A 27,310-nucleotide genomic window follows, 5' to 3' on the forward strand; every position below is an offset into this window, starting at 1 on the left:
ATGTCTGAAGACATATGTGATGGCATCCCATCTGAAGAAAAACCTGAAGTAATGGAAATGCCCAGCAATGAGGTATTGCCTCACGAGTCAGTACCACACCTCGTGGAAGCTGAGATCTTGCATGAGTCTTCACAAGATGAACATCGACAGGCCACTCAGAGTGCCAGTAATAGACAGGAAGGGGACATATTTATTAATGAAAACCCTTTGACTGAAAAAATAATGGAAAGTCTGCCTTCCAATGGAGAGGCAACTGAAGACATGCCCACTGAGTGCAATGAGACCGTAAGCCTTGATGCAGAACCTGAGTCTGAAGAAACACTGCATGAACAAAGCAGTCCAGTAAGTAATGCTTTCTTTTCCATAAAAGCCCTCCCCTGCCTGCTTTGTAAGCACAGAATTTTGTACAATGTACAAACTGTTTTTCACAAAAGCCTAGGGAGTTATATACAGAAAACCTGCATGGGAATAAAATAAGTTAAATTGCAACACCAAGCTTTTGGAAACTAGGAACAGTTGAATTTCTCTTTGACAGTATGATGTTAATTTGGTCTTTCTAGCCTGGTTGCAATAAAACTATACCAGAGCCTAAATCTTACTAAGAATCTAGTCCATTTTGTGTAGATATAATACTCCTGTGATTTTGTTATCTGGCTTTCTGTAGAAATCTGCTTCATTCAGTTCACAGAATGAACCTAGAAGAGGACAGAATTTAAGCTGCATATGCAGCACTGAATCTTGTACTTGCTGATTTTCAAGTCATTGACTTTACAAAAATGGTGTATGTTTCACAAGGCACGGTGAAACAGCCAGTAGTTTTTGATTTGTGCTAGGCCAGTAGTTTTTGATTTGTGGTCCACAGACCTTTGGGAGTCCTGTGAGTAATTGCAAGAAGTTAATAAAAGAAAACTGAGAAAAACAAGTCTTTTTAACGGTCTATACAGCATGCAAATCCGATACACGTAGCTGAAGATGTTCTCATCTCCACTGGAAAATTTTCAGGCATCCACAAGTTGGAAAAGGTTAAAACACATTGTTTTAGTCCCTCCACCAGTGATCCCTTCCACAGGGATCTGTACACTGCACAATGCAGAGCTGTCTTGGGATACTTCAGCTTTTGGTTTTGAGTTGATTGTGTAGGGGTGATGTGTTACTGGAGACTTTCTTGAGACAACAATTTCTTAATATGATTTAAATATGGAATACTGATAATTGCTTAATACCACACATTAATGTAAAAGGTGGGCAGCACCTCCACTGGCTGTGTTTTTATTGAACTCAGTTGTTAGGAGTTCCCTGTGCACATCTACTGGGTTACACCTCTGAGGAGACTCAGGCAGAGAAGCCTCTAACTCTGGCTCCCAGTAGAATTCAGGAAGGAGATGAGTTCCTGCCCCTCCCTAATAATAGCCCTAATAAACTTGTATGACTTTATAGGATTGGGTGCCTGAAGTTATATATTAGGGCATCTGTAAAGACATCTCTGGAGTTTTAGGCGCTTTCAGGTGTAGGTGATCTGAACTAAGCTTCCCATTCTGCTTTCTTGTGCACAGAAGCTTGAAGTCCACATAATACCCAATCTATCATCATTTATTAAACGCTGGACTTTGTTGCCTGACAGGTTCTTTGTGTTTCCTCCTGCCTTTGGAAAACATGAATTTTAGACAGTGGAGTAATATTTTTGTTCTTACAGGCCACAGACTCCTCATCTAAAGCAAGTAGATGGGGAGCTTGGGGTACCTGGGGAAAGTCTCTGCTGTCATCAGCTTCTGCCACAGTGGGTAAGCGTTCAATCAGTGAAGTATGTGGAAATAAATCGTAATTTTAATGTGTCATTAGACACATTAATGTTGTATCTTAAAGATTCATAGACAGTTTTGTCCTGATATGCTCGGCAAGCATGATTTTTTTTAATAGGGGATTTTTTAAACTGTCAAAGCACATAAATATTTCTTTGGGTCAGATGATGGACAAGGTACTAGGCTTGTTTGTAAAGTTAGTGAATTACCTCATTGTGGCTTCTTCACAGAAAGGATACATAATCTGATACAATTACTATCAGCCAAAGGCTTATGGTTTTTGAAGTCAAAGCACTCCAACCCAGATTCGTGCACATGCATGTTTGTGGTTTATACACCATGACTTCTGTCTATACAATATGAATTCACTTCTCGTAAATCATTCCAGCTTTCATTGACACCCAGTGAAACTGTTAAGCTATCACACCAGACTTCAGAGAGTAGAACAACATATTGAAACATGGACCCTATACTCCCTCTCCCTATACTCTTATTTCCAATAGTAGGTCAGTACAAAAATGTCCTTGTGAAGACTTTAGGTAAAACTTGATCATTACACATCGAGAACTCACAGACAAAAAACGAAGCATGCAAATACCTAGTTACCAGTGGGAAATCATTTCTCACAAAACAGCTGCTAACTAGTCAGTTCTCATAAAGGATCCACAAAACACCTTCAAAAGATGAACCTAGGAATTAATTGCTATTTACTAAAAATAATGGATTCAGCAGAGATACTGGTTTTATGATCCCATATAAGACTAAATAATTCTCCTCCTTACCCTTCTCTGTTCCATGGGCAATAAATTATTTCTATTTCTCCAAGAAGGAGGGAACCTCCCCTATCCTCTCTTTTTTTCGGTAACACCCACACTCAAGAGTTTGTAACTAGCTTTTCTTTCAGACAGTTCAACCAATTAACATACCTAATTAAACTCAGAATGGGTTTCTAAGATGTCTTTAAATTGACGTAAGTGAAGGTTGCTGCTGAAAGGAGCAGGCCTGCCCTGCCCCAGCAATGTATTTCTTCCTTCTCTTAGGCTAACAGTAGCCTTCATGTAGTGATATTGGGAGCTGGTTTATGGGACTAATTTTGAAAAGTACAAAAGAAGTAAGAGCTGGATCTTCAGCCAGATCAGTTTGTAAATTCCCTAATCTGGCTCACCATTTGATCACCCGAATGCTACTGAATGGGAAATGATGGGAACACACAGAACATGCCAATGGGGACAAGGGCAGCATAACTAGGTGTGGAACTGCATAAGTATTCTCAACTTGTATTTAACCTTAAAGTTTAGCACTTCCCTTTCAGACTTGAAGAAGGGCCTCTGTGTCGAATCTTTCGCCCATTTTTTTCCCCAACGCTGTTAGTAGGTCTAATAAAGGGTACTGCTTTCACAGGCTTCCCTGAGCCTTGCCTCTCTTACGTTCTCAGATCATCATAACAGCAGCATTCTGAAAAGAATTTGGCTTAGTGTAAATAACTAAAGAAGAAATTTATGTGCATAAAAGTAATTTTACTGTTGATCAGTTGGAATTGTAATGCTGATGAATTCTTCAGTTCATTTTTATAGTTGTAGCAGTGGGTTTCTTGGAACAGAGCTTTTTCAGTTCATTCGGTTTTTGCCTGTGAGATAGCCATATTTTTATTCTGTTTAGCTTTTGCAATAAATAGTATTCTATCAAATGGCCATTCTAATGTTGTTTGTGAGTCATAAGATTATTTGTTACTAAACAGTTACTGTTCTTGTACGGGCAATCTCACTTATAGTCTTCTGTTGCTTGGAAGTCTTGGCCTCACTGAGCAATCAGTTTAGTGTCACAAAGTGTATACATTTTCTGTGGGGCAGTATGGCCATAGGTGTTTTCTTGCCCAACTGATGTGAGCTTGCCTGAAAATGATGAATGCTGTTGGAAAAAGTTTGGGAGACAAACAAGAATATGTGTTTGTCGTGGTTTAACCCCAGCCGGCAGCTAAGCACCACGCAGCCACTCACTCACTGCCCCCCACCCCTGAGATGGCGGAGAGAATCAGGGGAAAAAAAAAAAACCTCGTGAGTTGAGATAAAGACAGTTTAATAGGACAGAAAGGAAGGAAAAATAATGATAATAATAATATGACAATAGTAATACTAAAAGAATTAAACTATACAAAGCAAGTGGTGCACAATGCAATTGCTCACCACTCGTTGACCGATGCCCAGTTAGTTCCCGAGCCGCGATCCCCCCTCCCAGCCAGCTCCCCCAGTTTATATACTGGGCATGATGTCATATGGTATGGAATAGCTCTTTGGCCAGTTTGGGTCAGCTGTCCTGGCTGTGTCCCCTCCCAGCTTCTTGTGCCCCTCCAGCCTTCTTGCTGGCTGGGCACGAGAAGCTGAAAAATCCTTGACTTAGTATAAACACTACTTAGCAACAACTAAAAACATCAGTGTGTTATCAACGTTATTTTCCTACTAAATCCAAAACACAGCACTATACCAGCTACTAGGAAGAAAATCAACTCTGTCCCAGCCGAAACCAGGACAGTGTTGTATCCCTTCTTGTATGTCTTGTTTACTTATTAGACAATCTTTTTACAGCTTTGTTGCTTTTGTCTCTAAAACCTGCTGCCAGCATTGTATCTCTGTGGATTTCCAGGGACTTTTTAATGATGTGATCTCATTTTTATATAGGCCATATGACATCTTGGTTTATATACATTAAAAATTCATGCTTAATTGATACTGGCTTAACATACCATCTGACTGTATCAGCATCATAACTATCTTCACAGAGTGTAAATATGTGAACAAGTTTGTTGTCTAGGCAGCCTGACTTGATAAGGTTGTGGGATGTTGACTATTTTGAATAGGCATATCATCACCATGTATATATATTTTTAGAATTATTATTTAAAAATGAGCACAGTTGGAACAGGTCAGGTTGCCTAGGCAAAGGAGCATCCACATGCAGAAAAGGAAAAAGAAAATTTAAAAATAATTTTAATTTTACATGAGAATGTTTGTGCTATGTCACACTGAAGACCCATCTTCTATCTAGTTTCTGGCAGTGACCAAGAGCAACTGGGAAAGAGCCTGAAACCAGATGTATGTAAAGCAGCACTTTCCCTGTTTTCTCTTCCCATTTCCTGGAATCTACAACTTAGACTTCCTGACCCTGGGATCAGCGTAGGATTGAGTTCCCATATTACTATCTAATAATTTCGGATCTAACTTTTCTCTGTGAATTTATTAAATAAAATATTTGAATTAAGCAGAAATCAAATGTACGCTCTTCCTTGTTCACTGAACCCAAGGTAACTTGGAAGACCACATAGATAATCTTAGATTTGTTCCAGGAAATCAATGCAGCAGGTAATAGTTTATATTCCTGATATAGAGGGCTTATTTCCTAGTTGTTTGTTATGGAAATTCATGCTTGATCCTGTGAAGTATTTACTGTCCGTCACTGTCACAGACAGGGTGTGGGACTGCGTATACCATATGCCTGCTTCAGTATGATAATTCCTAGCAAGAGACAGAGAGAGAAAAAAAAGATAAAGCTATTGGGAATTTCTATAAGCTTTCTTCTTTTATTAAATATTTATTATTCCCCTTCAAGTTACTCCGTTTAATATCTGAGCAGTTCAACCAACGCTTCATCTCCTATTCTACATCAGAAAATAGGTTTGCCATGATCCAGTCTGTTTTAATGTTGCTTATTCCTTCAGTGTAGCCAGTGATATAAGTAAAGCTGCTTTCTTGGAATTAGACTTACCAGCAACACCTTTGGTGTGTGATTTTTCTGTTGTTCTGTCATTGTCTTTGTACAACACAGCTGCTTGTCTGGTTAAGTGTGACACATATTTACTATGCCTTATATTTTTCTTCAAAATTGTACTCTGTAAAAATAGCAGAAACAGTTTGAGGTGGACTAGATAACATCTTAAAGGCCTAACCAAATGCATTCGGCTTTTAACAAATAGTATCATAGAACAGCCCAGGTTGGAAGGGACCTCGAAAGATCATCTAGTCCAGGCTTTTGTGGGAAAGGGTGCCTAGATGAGATTATCTAGCACCTTGTCCAGTCACATCTTGAAAACCTCCAGCAGTGGGGACTGGGGACTCTACCACGTCCCTGGGGAGGTTGTTCCAGTGAATGATCTTTCTTACTGTAAAAAATTTCTTTCTTACATTCCTTTCTCTTTAAGACTGAGCTGAAATGGTTGTTCCAAGGATCTCTGTTTCATTATCCTTCAAACCCTGATTTAGAGCTCCCAAACAGATTAGCATTTTTACTGCATGGCTATAGTTTGTTTAGCATAGCTGATTTGAGTTTTGAATAATAAGGTAGTTTCCATATAATTTGTATCTTATCTCTCTTTAACTAACTCAGCACATATAGCCAGTGATTGTTTTGGTGATGGTTTTGTATTCTAAAGAAAATGTCTGTTGTCTTTGAACTGATTTTGACATTATTTGGATCAAGGTCCCCACCACAAGGCAGATGTGATACTCCTCTACACAACAGAATCTGTAATGCCTTTAGATTAGTAGCAGTCACTGCCTGAACCATGCTTAGTGTCTGACACTAGATGTCACACTATGAAAGTTATTGAATCTGCCTCATTAATGAGGTGAAGAGTGTTCTTTTGTTTTTAAAAGGTGCAAGAAGTTTGGTTTCCCCCCTTGTGGAACCATGGTGGAGTAGATCCACTGAAATAGTTGCTGGGATGATGAGATGGGAGAAGTAGGTTCACTGTGATCTGGAGACACAACTTGTTGTACTTACTGTCACCATTTTACCTGCTTTCTTTCAAATTGTAGTTTTTAGTAAATCAGCAATTACACCATCCAGTCTTTTAGTAATAATGTTGATAAAACTCTGCTCTAACAGTGGGTTACCATTGCAGCTAAGCCAATATAATGGCTAGCAGCCCCTGAAATGTGCAGTCCTGCACCTCTCTTTTCCTTGCATGTTTCTTCCTCCTCCCTGTGCCAGCACTCATGCTCCTCTGAGCTGCCAGTAATCCAGTTCAGGAAGCTAAACTGACATAAGAATAACTCTAGAGGAAAGAAAAATCCATTTTCTGCCTCTTCAGTTCCTTGAACCAACTCACTGAGATAAGTGCCAGGGCAAGCAGAAGGGACAAATACGGAACATGGAAGGAGCAGAACCTCCCATACCAGCACCAAGAAGCCATTAGGTCAGCTTAGCTGTAGCAGCAAACCTTTTATCCCCAGGGCTTGAGTGAGGCAAAATATATTCTCAGTCTGTACTTGAAGCTTGTGACTTCCGTTTTTAAAAACATGCTTGAAAGCTTGTCTGTCTGGTTTTTTTTCCAACTAAGCTATCTACACTAGCTTAATGAAAGTTACTACCTTCTACAAGCCTTGCCTTTCATATCCTGTATGGGTTTGTATGAATGAATTATGGCATTCATAAGGTGCTTAAGTTATGGTGCTCAAAAGCTGCATTTCCAAACAAAGTCTGTTCTTTATCATGCTGTATGCATGTGCTTCACTCCATGTAAGTTTGGGGTTTTTTACCTCTAGTGCCATTGGTAAGACTAACATCTGTCAATACCTCTTACACAATAAAAGTAATAAAAAATAGAACCCAGCTATTTAATATACACGGTCTCTGAAATTCATACTATAAGGCTGCTTAATGCATCTCTCTCATGCATTGCTTGTAATTAATATTCTGCTATCTTGATTATTTTGTGCTTGGGTATATTCCTCATCTAGTTCTTCACCTGGTAGAATGGCACACGGATATATCAGACACCCATAGTTCTCCCTGGTATGCTGAAAACCTTTTCTTGTCACTCAGTATGACAGAATGAAATGTCACTTTTGATGTCACTGTGATGAGCTTGGATATTATTTCGCATGGGTATATGTAATAATGAGCATTGCATAGCTTAAATTGAAGTCTGTGTGGAACGGAAATGCAAATGCTTCAGATAATGTGAAACTAAAGTATTGAAATGATGTGAATATCTTTTCCATTCTCTATAGATACTGTTCGCCTGTTGTGAAATAAAGAACGATATAAAAAAAAACAAAGGCTGGGTGTTATGCTTGTACCTTATGTGGTCATAAAAAGGACAGTTAATCTCTTCAGAAGACTTTTTTTTCATTGCATAAATTCAGCTGATTAAGGGGAAACTGGTTTTGGGCCTGCAATCACATGGTGGTCACTCAACTGTTTTGTAAATAACACTTTACAGCTGCTGTAGCAGCAAACCCCTTTTTCACAGTTCTTCCTTTTTAAGAATACTGAATGCAAGTAACAGATGGGAGGAATTGTGGACATGTTTTTGGGGGTGGCAGTCCTGTTTGCTTTATTTATGTCTTTTAACATGGGCTTATGATCTAGAAGAGGCTGAGAACCAGTCATCTGTTGTAGCAGCCTTTATGCCAATTGCTATTATTAAAACCCTTTACCATTGCAATAAAGAGATCTGAAACTAGTCTCATTTACTAGCTTAGTTGGAGTTATTCCTGATTTACAGACTGGATAGCATAGGTATTATCAGAATCTAGTCTCTGTTTTTGTTTTAACTACAAGGAAGAGAATTTTTCTAAAGCCTTGAATGGAGTGCCAATGGGATAGGCTCAAAGTGAGCACAATGGGATCCCACTTTTTTATTGTACAAAACCAGAGCACAGCTGGCTTTTCCACATATCTATACGTTGTACAGTGGAATGATTCCCCCCCAGCCATCTGCAGGTTCTTCAGTTTCTCACTCAGTGTCAGATGCTAATTTAAGGCCTCAATCTTCATCTTTAACTTGAACCAGATGAAGCTTCATTCGTCTTACTAGACTAAATTTTGATTGGTTGTTCATCAGAAATGTCCCCATGGTGCAACCCAGGTGGCAAAGACACTGTGGTAGCCAGGGACAAAATCTCAAACTCTTCCTCCCCATCTGTACCACTGAAGCAGGGAGTCCAGTTGCCTGGGAGTACTAGATTGACAAGGGACAGCGATTCCTACAGAGAATGGTTTAGATTTCAGACATGCTGAACTGCCCTCCGGAGGTATCTGTTGGCCTCTCTCGGCTCTGCAGGGAATTCAAAGCTACTAAGCTGGGAGGTGGAAGATAAGAGAGCCTAAAGTGAAGTGGGGTGTATCTGACTAAAGCGTTTGTGAGTGCTGTAATCTGGCCTTGGGCAGATCAGGCAAACTCAAAGGCAGGCCGCGTTTTTAGGCATTGCTTGCAAAACCTTCCTTTTCAAGTGAAAGATTCCAGCTAGCAAGATGAACAACAATATTCTGCTCAAATTGCCAGCCAAGAGAAAGAAAAGAAATCATGTAGGCAAGAAAAACAAAAGCAACAACACAGGGAAAAAAGCATGCTTTCTTCAAAAAGCATGCAGTTGACAATACCCATTGCAGAGCTCTTCTGTCTCTGCTGTTACAGATGAGTAAATGGAGGCATCAGAGGTGTTCCTAAGCTTACAATATCAGCTCAGTTGCATTACCACACCCAGTGTAACAAAACCAGTGCACCTTTATCTCTAAAATGTAGGCTCATCTCCCATAACCTCTTTTATTTCTGTGCCTTTTGAAATTACAAATAATCATTTCCAGAGCAACATGCGCTTCTGCCATGTTCGTGCATGTATGTGTATCTAACAGCGCTAACTTGCTTCAGTTGTGGTCTTCTGATCTCATCTGGTTTTGTTGTAATCAAACATACATGCCATATAGCCTAGTTCAGCAAAACCACTCCTAGCTGACCTGAAATATTTTCTTATCATTCTAGTGCATGTAACCACAGCCCTGAAAATGCTGCCTTTTGTAAGTCTGTAAATATCAGTACAGCGACTGTGTGCCTCCTTTTTCGGAAGTATAAGGTTGTCTGCAAAACTATGAGAACCAAATTACAGAATATAAAAAAAAATTAAAACATATTTAGATACAGAAAAAAACTGGGAAATTAATCTGAAAATCCGTAACTTTCGCATACACTTAAAAGGAAATTTTTACTTAATGTTCGTAGTTAATTTTTCATATAATTACAGGACAATAATATTTTGTTAGCAAGTCAAGTCCTTAAGAAAAATTAAGTCAATGGAAAGACTAGAACTGTTTTGCTCATTTAAAAAGTTGTGAGCAGGAGAAATGGAAAGGAATGTGACATGGAGTATCTATTACATTAGTTTAAAAGCACAATTAATAGTTACTTAAGTGAGTCCCAGGAATTTGGAGAGTAAATAAATGACTCTAGAATCTATTCATGATAGTATCTTCATTGAACCGATTAAAATGTGCAGGAGATTTGAGATTAGACAAAGCAGTACGCAACTCTCCAGTATCTGCACTGGAACAGATTTTGCAAAAGGCAAGAAGTTATCCAGCAATGACTTAAATCACTGTGGTGTATAACCTAGTATGATCTGTACAGTTGAATGTATGGCTACATTTTGTAAGACATTTGTCCTGGTTTCGGCTGGGACAGAGTTAACTCTCTTCTTAGTAGCTGGTACAGTGCTGTGTTCTGGATTTAGTGTGAGAATACTGTTGATAACACACTGATGTTTTAGTTGTTGCTAAGTAGCACTTATCTTAAGCCAAGGACTTTTCAGTTTCCCATGCTCTGCCAGCAAGCAGGTGTGCAAGAAGCTGGGAGGGAGCAGAGCCGGGGCAGCTGACCTGAACTAGCCAAAGGGGTATTCCATACCATGGAACGTCATGCCCAGTATATAAACGGGGGGAGTTGGCCGGGAGGCGCGGATCGCGGCTCAGGCATTGGTCAGCGGGTGGTGAGCAATTGCATCGCTTGTCTTTTCTTGGGTGTTATTTCTTTTTTGGGTTATATTCCTTTTCATTACAATTATTATTATATTGTTATTATTATTATTATTAGTTAGTAGTGTATTTTATTTTACTTTAGTTATTAAACTGTTCTTATCTCAACACACGAGTTTTACTTTTTTTTCCCCCCCCTCCTCCCCGCCCCACCTGGAGGGGGGAGGGGGAAGCAGCTGCATGGTGCTTAGTTGCTGGCTGGGGTTAAACCATGACAACATTAGATAAAATAGACAAAAATCGTATTTTCTTTTGACAGGTAAAAGCATGTATCTGCCTAGTCTCTCTTTCAGTGTAAAACATCAGGACCCCATGCAGCTTACGCTGTCTTATAGAAAATTACTTGTTTCTGCTCGTCTGTTCCTTAGGGGACATCTGTTCTTTGTGTTTACCTCCAGATACTCCAGTTTTCTTGTATGTGATCTTTCAGTACTGCTGCTTCATATGTTTTCTAGAGTATATTTATTATTGAATTCATAGAGCACCTGATGTGCAACCCATCTGGAAATCATAGAATCATAAATCTAAGCTTTCCTTCTTCCGACTCCATTTCAGATAGTTTTGCTGCATTTTTCTTAATCAGATGTTCAAAAGCATATTTGTATGACTACACACACACATGCATATGTATATGTATATGTGTATGTTTATTCAGAACACTGCAGAGCACTGGCAAATGATAGGCTATTTTGCTGTAGTTAATATAACTCAGAAAAGATGCTTTGAACTTTTCTAATAGAAAGTGCACACAATTGTGGGAAAGTATGGACAACATTTAATGAATCGTTATGCTTAACTTCGTGCCTTAGATGTCTAGGTATCTGCCTGAGCATCTGTATTAATGCCTTTTCTGAAATCATTTATCTATTTACAGTTCAGTTTAAGGTAACAAAGCAAAGAAGTATGAAATTGTCATTAATACTTCTCATAAGTAGTTAGGCAGATAGTTAAAGCATTCTGTATTGTCCTACTGCTAGAAGTGATCAGCTTTACGTGAGATGCAGTAACAGTGTACTGTGCAAGAAAAAAAATCAAATAGGGTCACTGAAGCCATTTCATTTTGTGTTGGAAAGAAATATTGCTCACCTGGTTGGTTGTTTACTTATTCCAGCTAAGGAAGATGTGCTAGCTGGATCATTTGTAATGAGAGAAGCATATCATGAACATACTTGTGGATATATGCAGAAGCAGAACAGGCAGACAATTTGAGGGTAGTCTTTTTCAAGGGCAGCATTTTTCAGCTGCAGCTGATGCAGATGAGGAAGCTATTGCCTCCTTTTCCTGACTACCAGGCAATCCCACCCTATCCTATAGTGCGATATTACCAGGCCATGTGATCTGCTAGTGTAAATAAACTGTGTAGAAAAGCAGCAAAGCAATCCTGTTCTGTCAAAGTTAGTCAGATAAAAACACTGATAACACATATTCATTACATTAAACTAGACCATTTTAATAGAACAGAGAGTTAAGGAATCGCTACATATGCGTCAGGTAAAGGTGGTAAAATCTAGGTAGGAGATCAGCTACCACTGGAACAATAATTCTGTCTGTGTCATCTGACACCAACAGACTTTACAAAGTATGTTTAAATAGCAGCTTTGAGGAGAGACACTTTAGAAGTTTACTTCAAATGAGCAACTGAGGAGCTTAAATCCTGAAATAACATTGAGGACCTGGGTAAGTATTCCTAAAATACTTACCTAACATAGCACCTATGCAGCAGACTGAAGAACAGATTCCTTACCTCAGCCCTGCAGTCACCCACAGTCCATTAAGTGTGGGTTAATTGTTCTAGACTTCTGAAAACTAGATGAGGCCAAACCCTACAGCATTAGGATGACCATCATTTTCTGTTTAAACTGATTGTAATAGAATATTTAGTATTTTGAAAAGCAGGGAACTAAACTTACATGTGCCACTGAAACGAGTTTTACATTTCAGATCCAGTGTCATTTGTATTATATTTCAGCTTTATCAGTTCTAGGCAGTTAATATACTGGATATAGTAGAACAAGTGAATTATTAACATAGAAAAAGATTAAGCAGTTGGGGTAAATGTAATAGTTATTCTGATTGTCATCATTCGTGGAGTATAAGAATACTATGTACTGTTAGTAATAAGTTTTCAAATCATATAATTTAAAATATGCTTCTGCTGCAGGTCATGGGATAACAGCAGTAAAGGAAAAAGCAGGAACTACCCTAGGAATTCATAACGCAAGTTCAGCATCTTCGGAAACAGCAGAGCCTCCTCCAGCTGAAACACCAACTATACGTAAGTTCAAGTTCACTGAAATTGGACAAAACTCTTTGACACTGCCAAATTAGTCCAATTTCCAAAATTTTAAGATTTTGATCACAGAATCCAGTTTACTGTAATTTGTGACTTGTAGAGTTGAAAGTATGCTGTAGCTTGCTTTTTTTCTTTTGTTAGAAGCAGAAGATTCTCTGGACCAAAGCTCTTCCGAGAATATTCCTTCTTCTCCCTCATCTGGATCTCGTGGCATGTTGTCAGCTATCACTAATGCTGTACAGAACACAGTGAGTCATTACAGCTAGCCTCTCTGCTCTACTTATTCTTCATCATTTTTAGGTGCAGCTTCACTGTAGGTCACATTTGTTAAGTTGTAGGTCTTTGTAAAAACAGTTTTTTGTAAGTCTGTTTAGAGTCACTTCCATGGCAAAATAACTGTGTCAAATTAAAAAAAAAAAGTCAAACACAACTAAGTCAGTTACTACTTTGGCACCAGTTTCAGTGAAAAATATGGTCTTTAAACTGTATAGAGTTCTGCAAATTCTTGGGAAATCTTTTTCATAGTTGTGGTACCATTGTCTAATTTTTTTTACAGTGAAGTGCTTCCAGAGAAAGTATGATAGGATTTGTTATCATTTTTGAAGGCAGATAGAGTAAGAAAATACTCCATTTGCTTATTTGAAGGCTTTTACTAAACTCTGTATTGTTAGTCCCTGGCCCTTACCTTCACCTCTCTATCTAGTCTCTCATTTCATATTAGCGTTCCCGGAAGGTGGTCTGATTGCAGACTCAGTGAGGCAAAATCTTTTGTCCATGGTTCTTTCCCATACACTCTCCATATATTTTCTATGTGTTGCACTTCATCCTTTTCTGGTTTTCTGTGTTTCAGCTTTTGCAAAATCCTGTACCATACTGTTCCCAAATCAATTTTTGTGTCATCTTCTTCCCCAACATTTTTTACACACTATTACCGTAGCAAATGTTTTCCTCTGAGCTTTTCAGTTGAATTTTCAGTTTGAAATTGTAAGTGACTTTAAGCATCGGCTAAAAAAGCATAGAAGACTAACTCACCATTGAGCATGTTTTACAAAGGGGCAGTTCTTTTTTAGTGCATATCCAGTTCACTCTGGGCGCCTCATCTCAGGCGATATCATTCTAATATCAAAGATTTTGGGAGCAGAGGGAGATTCCTATAGATTATTCCTAAGACTGTTGCTACAGAATTTGGAGCGTCGTAGGGCTTTTGAGAGCTGGACACCAGTAAGACTACCTGAGCACTGTATAAGATTTGCAAATAAGAGAAATATGCTCTTATGCAAACCTAGAGAGGCTACTATACCACAATGATGAAAGTCACCAAACAGAAAGAATAGGTTTCAGTAAGTTGCCTGTAATGCCGTTTGAGACTTTGGTAGGGTTTTCCATTATATATCAGGTTACATCAGCATTTGAGTATCTGACAGATGCATAATTCAGATTGAAATGGAAATCTTTAGCCAGTGAAAATTCTTCTTCCATGTACATGAAAAATTGTGAGTGAGGGCTAATGCTAGTATGAAGACACAGGAAAAACAACTGTATTTCGATAGACAGTTCCAGAGTCATCACAAGTGTCAAAATTTTAGAAATCAGTTAGGTAAAGCAGGGTCATCCTGTTCATGATGGACTTTGGCTCCATATTATTCCTATCTAAAATACGTTCCCACGGACTAGATGCTACTTCGGATGAAATTAAAGTGGTATTATTCATAATTTTTTTATTTGCAAGAGGTGTTAAATTTCCTCCAGTGTGAGTCTTCTAATTAACTAGAAATATTTGTATAGTTCATTTCTTTCTTTTTGAAAATGTATTCAGAACAAAGTAACCTAATTTTATAAATTTATCAATCCTATTGTTAGTTAAAGCATAGAAAATCTAGGGATCTGAATGTTCAAAGATGGTGTTGGCAAAAGCAATACTCTTTACAGTCATATTAGCATAAAGTGGAAAGAAAATAACCACATTGCATTATTTTATACAGGGGAAAAGTGTATTATCTGGAGGCTTAGATGCTTTGGAATTTATTGGGAAGACAACCATGAATGTCCTTGCAGAAAGCGATCCTGGATTTAAGAGAACCAAAACACTGATGGCAAGAACAGTTTCTCTCTCTCAGGTTGGATTTATTTAAATACAGCTCTGTCAATGCAGTTTCAGATTCTTTTTCCAGAATTTCAGATGCCTCAGGGAGAGGCTTTATTTATTGCAGTAGATATTGGCTAGGCTTATGGAAATAAATATTATGCTTTATATTTGCTCCACTTTATTTTTCTTCGCAAAACCACAAAAGATAATGTAAAATCATCTTTTCTGCATAATCACATGTGCAATAGCTGATTTTAATAAGATAGTATATGTGGTGATAAATCATTACACTCTGGAGACAGAATCAAATTATTGATGTTTTTGTAACAGCTGTAGATAGATATCTTCCAGCATAAACATCACTATACTACTTCCCTTGGAAATGAGTAATACTGGAATATGACATATGTTTCATTAGGAATTAAAGCTGTGAAAAGTTGTATCTCAATGTCCATCTAAACTAATGGTACCCTTACACAGTCATGACTCATATGTTTAAAAGTTCAGAGGCATGATAAAAACAGAAGTGTAAGTGCTGTCAGTACCAAATTATTTTAGCTCTCCAGACTTTGAGAGGAGGGAGGCTGTGGAAATCAATAGACATTGAAAAAAACTTTAATTTTACTACACGTTTACTTCCTTGTAGAGAGGAGTCAGGTATTTTTCTTCTAATGAGATGTTTCATCTTTAGTGTTTGTCATTGTAAGTGTGAACAGATTGATACTGTTGTAGTAGGCCAAAAGCAAGTAACTCTTGCTAAGGCCCACAGGGTTAAAACGAGCTTTTGAGAATACCTTCCTAAATAATATGCATGAATTCACACATAAAATCTGAGGCAGAAAGTGACATAAATCAGTTCTCATGGGTCACATAACACAATGCTTCCCTTTAGGTGATTTGTACATAAAACTTTGTGGGTGATCTTTTTAAGGTGGAGACTGAAAAATCTACCATCATAAGTCTTTTGTAACTGTTGTGGTTTAACCCCAGCCAGCAACTAAGCACCATGCAGCCGCTTGCTCACTCCTCCCCCCTCCCAGTGGGATGGGGAGGAGGAGCGAAAAAAAGTAAAACTCGTGGGTTGAGATAAGAACAGTTTAATAATAATAATAAAAAATATAATCATAATAATAATTGTAATGAAAAGGAATATAACCAAAAAAAGAAAAAAAGAAATAAAACCCAAAGAAAAAAAAACAGTGATGCACAATGCAATTGCTCACCACCTGCTGACTGATGCCCAAGCAGCAATCTGTGCCTCCCGGCCAACTCCCCCAGTTTATATACTGAGCATGACGTTCCATGGTATGGAATACCCCTTTGGCTAGTTCAGGTCAGCTGCCCGGCTCTGCTCCCTCCCAGCTTCTTGCACACCTGCTTGCTGGCAGAGCATGGGAAACTGAAAAAAATCCTTAACTTATGATAAGCGCTACTTAGCAACAACTAAAACATCAGTGTGTTATCAACAGTATTCTCACACTAAATCCAAACCACACTGTACCAGTTACTAGGAAGAAAATGAACTCTATCCCAGCCAAAACCAGGACAGTAACAAATGAATAACTGAAGACAATATCGTAGAAATTCTGAATGATGGAATAGTGTGTGGCGAGAGTTCACCTGTATTCAGAGGCTTATATGTGATTTAAGATGCAGTTCAGATGTATTTACCAGCTTTACTGTAGCAAATTCATACGAGAGGCCGCTCCTTCCTGGGAATAGAAGGAAGGAATAGAAGATCCTATTCTATACACTAGCCTATCCTTCTTATACACTAGTAGAAGTGTATAAGAAGATCACTCCAAAATATCCCCAAGTATGTGGAGTGTAGTTCTGCCCCACCTTTGGGGCAATTCTACTATTTAATGGTTTTCTCTTAGAAAAGCAGCATTATTTTTTTTTAAACACTTTTTTTATAAAAACTAACAGACAGGATCAACAACAACAACACAAAAATGCAATAATCGCTTTTCAACTCAAGTGCGCAGCAAGTTTTCCACCCATACCTTATTAGGCCAATCTCTTTTGTCAGTCCTGCTGTCACATAAAATGGACTTTAGTATCTGCTAAAAATATTTTATAGGAAATATTTATGTAGGTGCATTATTTATGCAAGTAGGTAGGTAAGTCCTGAAAATAATGTTCTTCCCCTTTTGTGGTCTGTGGAATGGATTGCATGACTCTTTAAGGCTGTGTATGAAATAGTCATTTTTATTTTTCTTTCATTGTAATTGGTGGCTAAATTTGTTATACGGTATCCATAGCTGACATTGCTTTTGAGAACATAAGCAAGATTATTTGTTTTTTCATTGTTTTTTAAAAAAAGATGGTTAGCAATTACCATTGGGAAAACCACACTTAGAATACTACTTAAATATTTTATTAGAGAAGTTTATCAAAAAATAAGTTAGATATTTCAGCTCTAAAATTTCAGCTCTGCAGGTGTGATAGTCCCAAATTTTATTACGGCTTCCTAGACAAGCAGAAGCAGAAAGTAATAAAATCTGTTGTACCTACAGCACTACCAATAAAACAACAGGAATGATGTATATTTTTGCAGCTGTTGCGAGAAGCTAAAGAAAAAGAGAAACAGAGGCGGGCCCAGCAAGTTACAGTTGAAAGAACAGCACATTATGGACTACTTTTTGATGAATTCCAAGGTTTGTCTCATCTTGAAGCTTTGGAAATCCTGTCAAATGAAAGTGAAGCTCAGGTACAGTATGCAGACAGCATGAATCAAAATGGTTGGTAAAAAATTGATCTTTACATTAATTTCACTCTGCAGGTACGTGTGGAATGAACAGTAAGTTATCCATCAACTTCAGAGAAATCTGGATTGGTCCCACAGGCCAGTCCTTGGCTTCAGGAAATCAATCTCAATACACCTAAAATTTAACTCCAAGATTAACTCAAAACAAACGGTTTCATAACTGAAAGTTATTTTTGTTAGGACCATATTTTTCAGCTTGTGACACTATGCAGATGTCTTTTCAGAATTTGCAAGGAGGTTGAAGTCTTTTGGGTTTGTATCAGGCACTGATACTTACATTCAGGAATTACAGACCTACTACACCTGGAGGCTAGTGAATTAAAATGAATTGCAGATGACTTATTCAATTCCTAAGCCTTCTTTATTGTGTTAGTTTTTAAAGTTACACAAAACTACCCCAAGATATTATTACTGGAAGTATACAAATGTCTCTCTGAAGAACATGCTAATGTTACTAAGGCCTATTTTTTAGTTTTAGCTGTCATTTTATTGACTCTGCTAGTAGATCAGTAGGTCTCTGACAGTAGATTAATAGAATTTTGTAGATTCCCAGCAGTGGTATTTTGTACTGAAACCGTTCTCTGAATACATTTCTTAAAATGCAAGTTATAACCGACTTATTTTTTAAAATGTTTTATTTGCTCTCACAAATAAAAGAAGCTTATATTAATAACAGCTAGGTACATACTGTCCATGTTGGTTTTATTTTTTGCAGTTATGTCCAAATGAAAAATTATAAATTCAAAACCCACATGTAAGGTTCAAGGGCCTGCTTTTGGGGGGGGGGAACCAACCAAAAAACCACAAAACAGGAAAGAGATAAATAGAAGACAAGTTCAGGTTAATTGCATGTGTCAACACTATTTTTCTTTTACTGTGAAATACCACAGGGTAAGTAAGACTTGTGCAGGTTGTTACCATGAGGTTTCTGATGTGCTTCATGTTATGTCCTAGATAACCCCTTGTTCATAGTCCTGCTCACTCCATTGGGATTGAATGCAGCTGTGTGGGTCAACAAGTCCAGTTCCCTGATAAATATTCCAGTTACCATACACACACACACACACACGCACAAAATACTTACAGTACTGTAAGCTTGAGACCTATACTAACAGCCCAAAAGCCACAGGAGGAGCACAAGAGAGACTGAAGGCATTGCTAATGTCCTATGTGCTTCTAATAGAAGGGATTTAAAAATATTTTTAAGCTTTTATTTTAAAAGTTTCCATTAAAAAAGGTTCCCAGTTAATCCTATGAAATGGATAATGCTATAGAGAGGGACAAAAAAGCCCTAGGTAGTCCTTCACAACCTGAATTGGGTCTCCCAACGTCATCTTGCATTTAACCCTGAGCATATGAGCTGGACACATCAAGGAGAAACGTAAGAAAATAACACCTTTCTTCAGTCTCTCACTGAGCCAGTCTGCAAGTCTGTCAAGCAAGCTTAAAAAAAAAACCTTGAAACAAACCTAAAAGTAAAATTTTGTGTCAAGGGGAGAGAAGCATTTCTCTTGGCTTCCATAGGCAGAGAGTGCGATCATGGGATTAACACCATGTAACTGTAGTGCAAACAAACAGTGATTCAAAGAATCTGTTTCCATCCCTCTTAGGCATGCCACCCTATTAGATATGCAGGGACTTGCAGATACCTGAAACATGCAAAGACCTGTCAATACATTCTTCAGAACAGGTAAACTGGTAGACTGTCAATAATTTTGGTTGCATTTTGAAGGAGGGGAAACAGGCTTCTTTTTCCAGCTCTTCCTGTGAGTGCTCAGACTAGCCATGAATTCTGCCTGTGCTCTTTTTGCCTGCTGTCTTCATCCAAGCAATCCCAAAATGCTTGTTACAGTTTGCAATTAAACCATAGATTTATAATTCAAAACTAATGTTCTGGGAGAAGATATGATCTTGCAAGGCTGGTGTAATTTTTGTGATACTCAACAAATTTTGTTGATGAGAATTAGAAATGTGTCTACACTGGAAGGTTAGAAACAAGATTTGAGCATAATGGAAGTTTCCATTTCTTAGCCTATTTTTGTATCAGGCTCTAAATTAGCATTTAAGAAATGCTCTGTTTTGGTTAGGAATGCTTACTGTCCTTTCTTTTACAGATTCAGTCATATTTAGCAACACTTGATGGAGAGCAGTTGGAGACTGTGAAAAATGATTTAATTGCTATAAAAGAGATTTTTGTTCCAAAGGAATCAGATGACGAAGTGGTGCAGGCACAGAAAGGTAATTAGAAATACAGAGACTTAACCATATGAATAATTGTTACTTCTGTATATAGTAATTTTAAAAATTACAATCCAAACTATAATTTCTGATATCCTAATACTCTTCATAAGGTAGTCACTAAAATTAATACTCTGAAAGTTCTGGAAGCTGATCAATGCTTAATTTTGAATTTATTTGTAATTGAAGTGTGAGAGAGAAAATATAATGTAAGGAAGTGTTATATTACTTTGCTGTATCATCAGTGAAAGCAAAACAAATATAAGAAGGGAAAATAATAACCTTTTGGATAACTGAGGTTTTCTTACAGAATCTGTTTATGAAATTGTGTAATCTGAAAGTTTTGGAGTGTTTAGCAATGCTTTTCTGTTTAGCAACTTTATCCTCACTTTGTACCCTCCCTTGCTGGATAGGGAAAAGATTAGAGTGTAATAAAGAGACTTAAGAACCCTGAACTTTTTGAAGGAAAGTCACTTTGAAACATAGGGGCAAAGCTGCTTTCTAGGTATTGCTTGGCAAGACGTGGCATGTGGAGTGTGAGAAAGAAGTTAAAGCAGCAGAAGCATGCCGTAACTATGACATAGTGCACAGCATTGAAGAGAATGGGAACAGCATGACAGTCCATAGATCAGCTCACAAAAGTTACAGTAAGGCCTGTGAGATTGTCACAATTTAACCCCAGCCGGCAACTAAGCACCACACAGCTGCTTGCTCGGTCTGCCCCCAGTGGGATGGGGGAGAGAATCAGAAGGGTAAAAGTGAGAAAACTCATGGGTTAAGATAAAGACAGTTTAATAGGTAAAGCAAAAGCCATGCATGCAAGCAAAGCAAAACAGGGAATTCATTCACTACTTCCCATCGGCAGGCAGGTGTTCAGCTATCTCCAGGAAAGCAGGCCTCCATCATGCGTAACGGTTACTTGGGAAGACAAATGCCATCACTCCGAACATCCCTCTCTTCCTTCTTCTTCTTCCTCCAGCTTTATATGCTGAGCATGACGTCCTATGGTATGGAATATCCCTTTGGTCAGTTGGGGTCAGCTGTCCTGGCTGTGTCCCCTCCCAACTTCTTGTGTACCCCCAGCCTCCTCGCTGGTGGGGTGGTGTGAGAAGCAGAAAAGGCCTTGACTCTGTGTAAGCACTGCTCAGCAATAACGAAAGCATCCCTGTATTATCAACACTGTTTCCAGCACAAATCCAAAACATAGCCCCATACTAGCTACTATGAGGAAAATTAACTCTATCCCAGCCAAAACCAGCACAGAGATCTGTACCAAACCTCTTCTAGCTAATAGAAACGATCCCCTTGACCTGACTGAAGATTGGCTTATGCCATTGAACACCATATTGTTGTGTTTCTGAAACACAGAAAGATAAAAAGATGTTTCTTCCGCATCCCCTTGATCTTCTCCAGTGATGGGGTGCTTTGCCCGTAAAACCTACATTTTGCAAGATGGTGAGGTATGATTTCTCTAGCCTTCAGAAAAGTTAGAAAAACTGTGTTAACATCCACATGTTCTAACTTGAAAGTCTTTTCCGCTCAGACTGCTCTTTCTAGCAGTGCTTACTCAGTATGCCTGATGTCTGTCAGAGGGAGCTTATTGTTTCTTCTGGGGGGGACAGCAAGTGTTCAGTGTAAAGTCTTAGTATGGTAGAGTTTTGTGCTGGTTTTTCTTCCCTTGTTACTCTTTAAAACCCCACATTCCTCTATGGGGTTGTAAGACTAGAAGTCAAGAAAGTGTATTACCTGCTTAAGACTGAGGATTCATGAGATGTCTGTTGTTCCTTAATTTCTGTGGGAAATAGTTCCTTGCTTTGAAACCAGCCCCCAAGAAAAGCTCTGTTTCTTGCACAAAGTGATGTTTTCTCTGGTGGTCAGAAGTTCTGTTTTTTTCAGTGAAGCACAGCTGCTGATAATGCTCCTTGAAACATTAACTGGCCTTTTAAATAGGATGGGACCAAGGCAATGAGCACCTTAAAAAAAAAAAAGTCCAAATCAGAGTGTGCTGCAGGTTTTCCCCAGCAAAAGCAAACCAGCCATCAGTGAAAGATATCCTCCTCTCTGTGACAGCGGAAATAACTACCACACACATGTTCTTTCCACCTTACAGCTGAATGGGTGTTACTTCAGGCTGCAGTTCAAAATGACTCACATCCTTTAGTGCAATCAGGCTCAAGATCTATTAGTATTTGAACTACAAATAAATTTCATTTATTAGTATTAAGTTGGATAAATTTTAGTTCCACTGGAGAACACTGAAAGAATAGAAAGGTTAATCACTTCTCAAAGTAGCTTTCTGTTAGGGCTAAGCTTACAATTCTGTGGTCAGGCTCCTAAACTGGGACATGTGGCCTTTACTTCTTTCTTCAGCCTCTCACCCATAATCTGTAGTACATGCAACACTGCATTAATAGTGCTCTTAACACTGTACAGTGCTTTGACACGTCCCTTCTAGACAGTGTCCTAGTCTGGGTACCTTTCCCAGTCACAAAAATGTGTTATCTTCATTAAAATCTTGTCAGAGTGAATGAAGGCTTCTTATGATCCTCCTGAGTCAGGGAAAACAGACCTTTTCCTGAATTTCTTAATGCACAGGATCTTAAGTGGTTTTAGTAAGCGCATTTATGCAGTAAATGCATAAAACCTTGTAAAACTTAAAGAATTCCATTAATAGGGCTTTACATGACAATTGTCTGCCATTTTTAGATAAAAACAATATCCAGCACCTTTCCATGTAATGTTTTATGTGATTTGCATGTCCATTTCCCCTCATGGAGCACAGTTCTATTGAACAGTTTAATGTTTCATTGATACTTTCGTTTGCCAGTCTTTACATAATTTAAGTTGGATTCCAGTGACTCACTATTGACTATGCTTAGTATTCTGGTTATATTTTACAAATAAGTTTAGCTTTCGGGGGGGCATCAATATGTATCCTTCTGGGAACACACTTCATCTTTTAGGGTCTAGGTTTGAGTTGTTTGGGTTTTTTTTTTTAAACTGGAATTGTTTACCTGAAATGACTTGTTGGGACCTTAAGCATATTTCTGTGGCATAATTAATATTTACTCTAAGAAAATGGTCTGTGTTTAATGTTACCAAAATTTTAAACATCATTTGGCATCCAGCATAGATAAAAGTCAGTAAAGTTTAAAAACAGGTTCACTGATCAGGATTAAATGCAGCTCATGTCTTGCTGTGAAGAGAAGGCTTCATTCTAGTTTGTGTTCTTAGCTCAAGCTAGTTAACACAATTAAGGTCCTATTAAGCACATTAATAGGTTTTACACTTGTAAAATCAAGTCAGTAAGCCATATGCTCTTTTAATAGCATATTTTTAATACATAATTATATATTTTTACTTAAGCTAGCTAATCTAGCAAGAGGTAGCAGGCTATGTTAAATTCTGTGGAGGAATTTTGAGTTTTAATCCTGCTTGCTAAACAGTTTAAAACTACAACTAACTTGCCTTAGTAGGATTTTGGTTTGTGCTTCCTGGCTCAATAAAACTTGTGGGTTTTTTCCTTTATGTAAAGAAGCCACCCCCCTACAAAAGACAGAGATTAACTAATGGTGTTTGAAAATGCTAAATCTTATCTAGCCACAGAGCACTATTCGAAAACAAGTTAATTACCACTTATTGCTAATTTGTTACCACTTTCTTGTCATCAAAGTCATGTTATTTATATGGTGTCATTTGTCAGTGCTATATATATTCAGCAAAAAAAAGACTAGCTGGGAGGAAAACCAGTACTTTGCATTCAAGTGTTTGAAAAGAGTGTCCATTTGTTTTATGTAAACTCTCAGGATCCCTTCTTATCCTAGACTCTCAGGATCTCATTCAGAGATGTTAGTGCTGCTTTTAGTTTCTACCATAAACACTTTCAGTCCTGCACAAGGAGAAGTTACTGCAGTGATCTCTGGAGGACTGTTTTGGGAAAGGATTGGGGCTAGGCTTTGTTCTTGGCAACTTTGAAACTGGAATCGTGGGGGTTTTATGTCTTTGCTTAACAGTCAGATAGGTGCAAAATCAGTATGAAAATAAAGAAAAGATTTTCTGACACAAGTAGGAGAAAGCCAAATGCATACCCTTCTTTCTATTTCCTCTCACTTCTTTGATTATGCAACCTTTCATGTATTTTTCACTGCAGCTTCTTTTCCTTTCAGTTGTTTATGAAATAATGAGAGGAGAATATCTGAAAAAGTAGCTTTACCTACATTTTGAAAGCCATTAACACCAAAAATTTCATATGTGAGGTTAAGGGAGACAGTAACCAAAGTGAGTATTGAATTGAATATGCCAGTTATCAACAATTTTGCTGATTTTGCATTGATCCAGTGAACTGCTCATCAGTCTTCAGCATGCTGCAGTTTATAAAACGATTTGGCATTGTTTTAAGAACAAGTGAATTCAGTGTATCCAAGAGATGCTGTATTGCAAAACCTGAAAATCCTATTGCCAAACTTTACTGATAAGGGCAGCAATGAAATGAACTCTGTGCATCTCTTTGGCCTGCCAGAACACGATCTTCTTGACCCGTTCACCTGCTGTTAAGAGGAAAGCTCAGTCTCTTGGTCATTGCAGGTGAAGAGTTCTTTGTGGTAACTACTCATTTATTTTATAGCACCAAAGATGGGCACTCTCGTTACAAGCAAGGGTGAGATATCCTTTGCTCTAGGAGAGTATAATCTGAGTGTCAGATTCCACCACCTTTCCACATGTTGCAAGGTACTATGGACTGTAAGCAGTTCTACCAAAATCCCCAAACGCATTGGAGAGTAATGGCCCTCCGCTTCTAAGCCCAGTACTGAAGATTTGCATAAAAATGGAAAAACTGGCCCTACCTAATAAATGAACAAAAAACGTGGGAATATAGCAAGACATGAAATTCATTTTTGAAGTAGCTGGACTTTTATCAGGCTCAGTATGGTGACGTTGACCTTTTAGCGTCATCAGGCTAAAAAAAATGGATTTTGTATACTCCACCAGGAAATGTTAATGAAGATTCCAAACTCAGTAAGTGCAGATAAACAGAACCAACCAAAATACCAACTTTTAGGAACTTAGAGCATGTTAGAATATGGCAACTGCAAGTAGTCAAAGGAATATATATAATAAAGATTAAGTTTGAATACTAGTGATATTTATCTTTGCTCATAAATCTTGTGAAATAAAAGTGCAGATTCCTTAAGGCTCATTACTCCAAAGCAGAACAGAAAACATTCTTCATTTAAGCAAAGCTCAATCTTAAAATAGGAAGGAAACACACCTGTTAGCTGTGGTTTGCAGACAGAGCAATAGAGAACATGTTTTCCAGTATGTTTCCTCTGAAACTTACTTGTATCTGGCCCTGCTGCAGTTTTTATTCCTTGGTTTGAAAGAATAGGTTAGTATCTCTTCTTTGGTTATTTTGTGGGTCATGTATTTTTGTCAGATTAGTAGGGATCATGCAGCTTCTTCTCCTCTTACCTGTTTTTGTGAAACTTAGTGGAATTTAGAATGGGGTGGAAAGAGTAGTCGAAGTGTCAGCTAGCATATCTGGTTGTACAGGTATCTCTGCTGCTTGTTCTCTTCTTTATTTCAGCATATACATGCACACACCCACACACCCCTTTCTTGTATCACTGTCATTGTGTTTCAAGTGCTAGAGTGCTTGGGGAAACTATTTGACTGGATGTATTTGATAGTGTAAAATATTATAGTGATAACACTTTAACAAAAATTGTCTCGTTTTTTCCTGCAGCAGATATGGAAGAAGAGTTTGTCAGCATGCTCACTGAACTGCTGTTTGAATTGCATGTTGCTGCTACTCCCGACAAACTTAATAAGGTTAGCACCTGTTAGTGAGCTGCCCTCTGTTTCTTGGACAAAGAGGGAGGGCTTTGTTCTGAAATCTGACACAGAGCAGTACCCAGCTCAGTTCAGACAGTTCAGAAAGCAAAGTACAGGAGGGTAGGACTAAAATGATGAATATCGAAAAGCTTTCACAGAAGAAGTGAGATTAGTAAAGCAATACAGTTGCAATGACTAGCTAGCACAATGGGCCATGTTAGAAAGCTTTGAACCAGGGATGTCTCAGCAGAACAGAGTTCATGAGCCCAGCAGATTTGGTCTTACATACTGGGAACAAAGGTCAGGTTCAGAATTATTTTTCGTGCTCATTGTGTTTATTCTTCTGAGGGACTTCTCCAGACCTTCTTAGCTAGAAGCGAAGTCTTGGATTTATCTCATCTAGCTTCAATCATCTACAAGTTAGATGGCTAGAAGCTAGTCACATCACTAGTCACATTTGTACTATCAGGCCCATTTAAAGGTGATTCACCTGCTGATCTTTAGGCTCAGGTGAATGTTTCTCTCTCTAGCTACGTATGTAGACTATGGATAACTAGTTTAGGCTTAGGTCTTAACATATTTTAATTTGACTTCATGTTAAAAAAGAGACATCATAAATTTCCTATTAACCATAACAGTAGTCTGAAGTTGTATAAAACTTCAAGGCTTTTCCGGTTTGATCTACTTTCATGCCTGGGAAGGCAGCTGAAGATACAGTGATTTTCTATTTATTTTTCCTTTAAGAATTTCGTACATCTCTCTTACCTCTCCAATATTTTTTTTTCTTTTTTTATATCACCTTCTTATTTTTTTTATTTGGGAAAATTATTTCTATGTAAATTCCTTTGAAAGATACCTCATAAAGCTGAAATATTAGTAACTTTGGTATTAATGCCAACTCTATGTGTTGGTTAGGAATATCATACCTGTAGAGGAATTATCCCTGGCTGATCCGTCTTTATGCAGTCAGAAATGCTTCTCCCTACAGTTTCTTAAATATACACTTAACTAAATGCCACGTAGAGGCTTGATATGTTTAAACTTCTGAATGTAAAAAGGAAGTAATTAAATGTATTGTTAATTAATGTTCAGGAACATCATTTGATGTTCCCTATTTGAACTGAACTTTAGGGTTGGATTCTTTGTTTGGCAGGCTAGGAAAAAAGCTCATGAATGGCTGGAAGAAGCAAGTTTTTCCACCCCAGTAGACATAGAAGAGAAACTAAAAGAAAAACCTGGAGAACCTGGTGAAGAAAAGACTGAAAAAGATAAAATTGACAGTGATAAAACAGAAGTAGATAAAAACAAAACTGTGGAGGTAAAATAGCTTTTGGAGGATAAGTTTCATTAAGCAAATGTCATACTTTGTTTGATAAGATTACTTCTTTATCTTTGTGTGTTGGTTTTATATGTTGTCCTTATTTTTTAAACTCATGGAAGTATTAAGAAATACTAATATATAACTATTCACTGTGGACCCAATAGAA

The 27,310-nt window shown here is 38.0% G+C and overlaps 1 protein-coding gene across 2 annotated transcripts in view; it reads left to right on the forward strand.

The window, feature by feature from the left end:
* FAM114A1 (family with sequence similarity 114 member A1) overlaps positions 1 to 27,310 on the forward strand; it is a 34,557-nt gene continuing 7,247 nt past the window's right edge. Inside the window, exons 1-10 of one of the 2 annotated variants that reach the window (XM_050896044.1) lie at positions 1 to 342; positions 1,694 to 1,781; positions 12,766 to 12,879; positions 13,039 to 13,145; positions 14,880 to 15,014; positions 17,544 to 17,696; positions 19,868 to 19,991; positions 22,962 to 22,967; positions 25,735 to 25,820; positions 26,977 to 27,141. In XM_050896044.1, the coding sequence (XP_050752001.1) occupies positions 1 to 342; positions 1,694 to 1,781; positions 12,766 to 12,879; positions 13,039 to 13,145; positions 14,880 to 15,014; positions 17,544 to 17,696; positions 19,868 to 19,991; positions 22,962 to 22,967; positions 25,735 to 25,820; positions 26,977 to 27,141 (1,320 nt within the window). The remainder of the gene's footprint in view (positions 343 to 1,693; positions 1,782 to 12,765; positions 12,880 to 13,038; positions 13,146 to 14,879; positions 15,015 to 17,543; positions 17,697 to 19,867; positions 19,992 to 22,961; positions 22,968 to 25,734; positions 25,821 to 26,976; positions 27,142 to 27,310) is intronic. The other variant, XM_050896043.1, reaches the window with a different exon arrangement.

Source organism: Gymnogyps californianus, chromosome 4, assembly GCF_018139145.2.
Source record: "Gymnogyps californianus isolate 813 chromosome 4, ASM1813914v2, whole genome shotgun sequence".
Taxonomy (NCBI): Eukaryota; Metazoa; Chordata; class Aves; order Accipitriformes; family Cathartidae; genus Gymnogyps; species Gymnogyps californianus.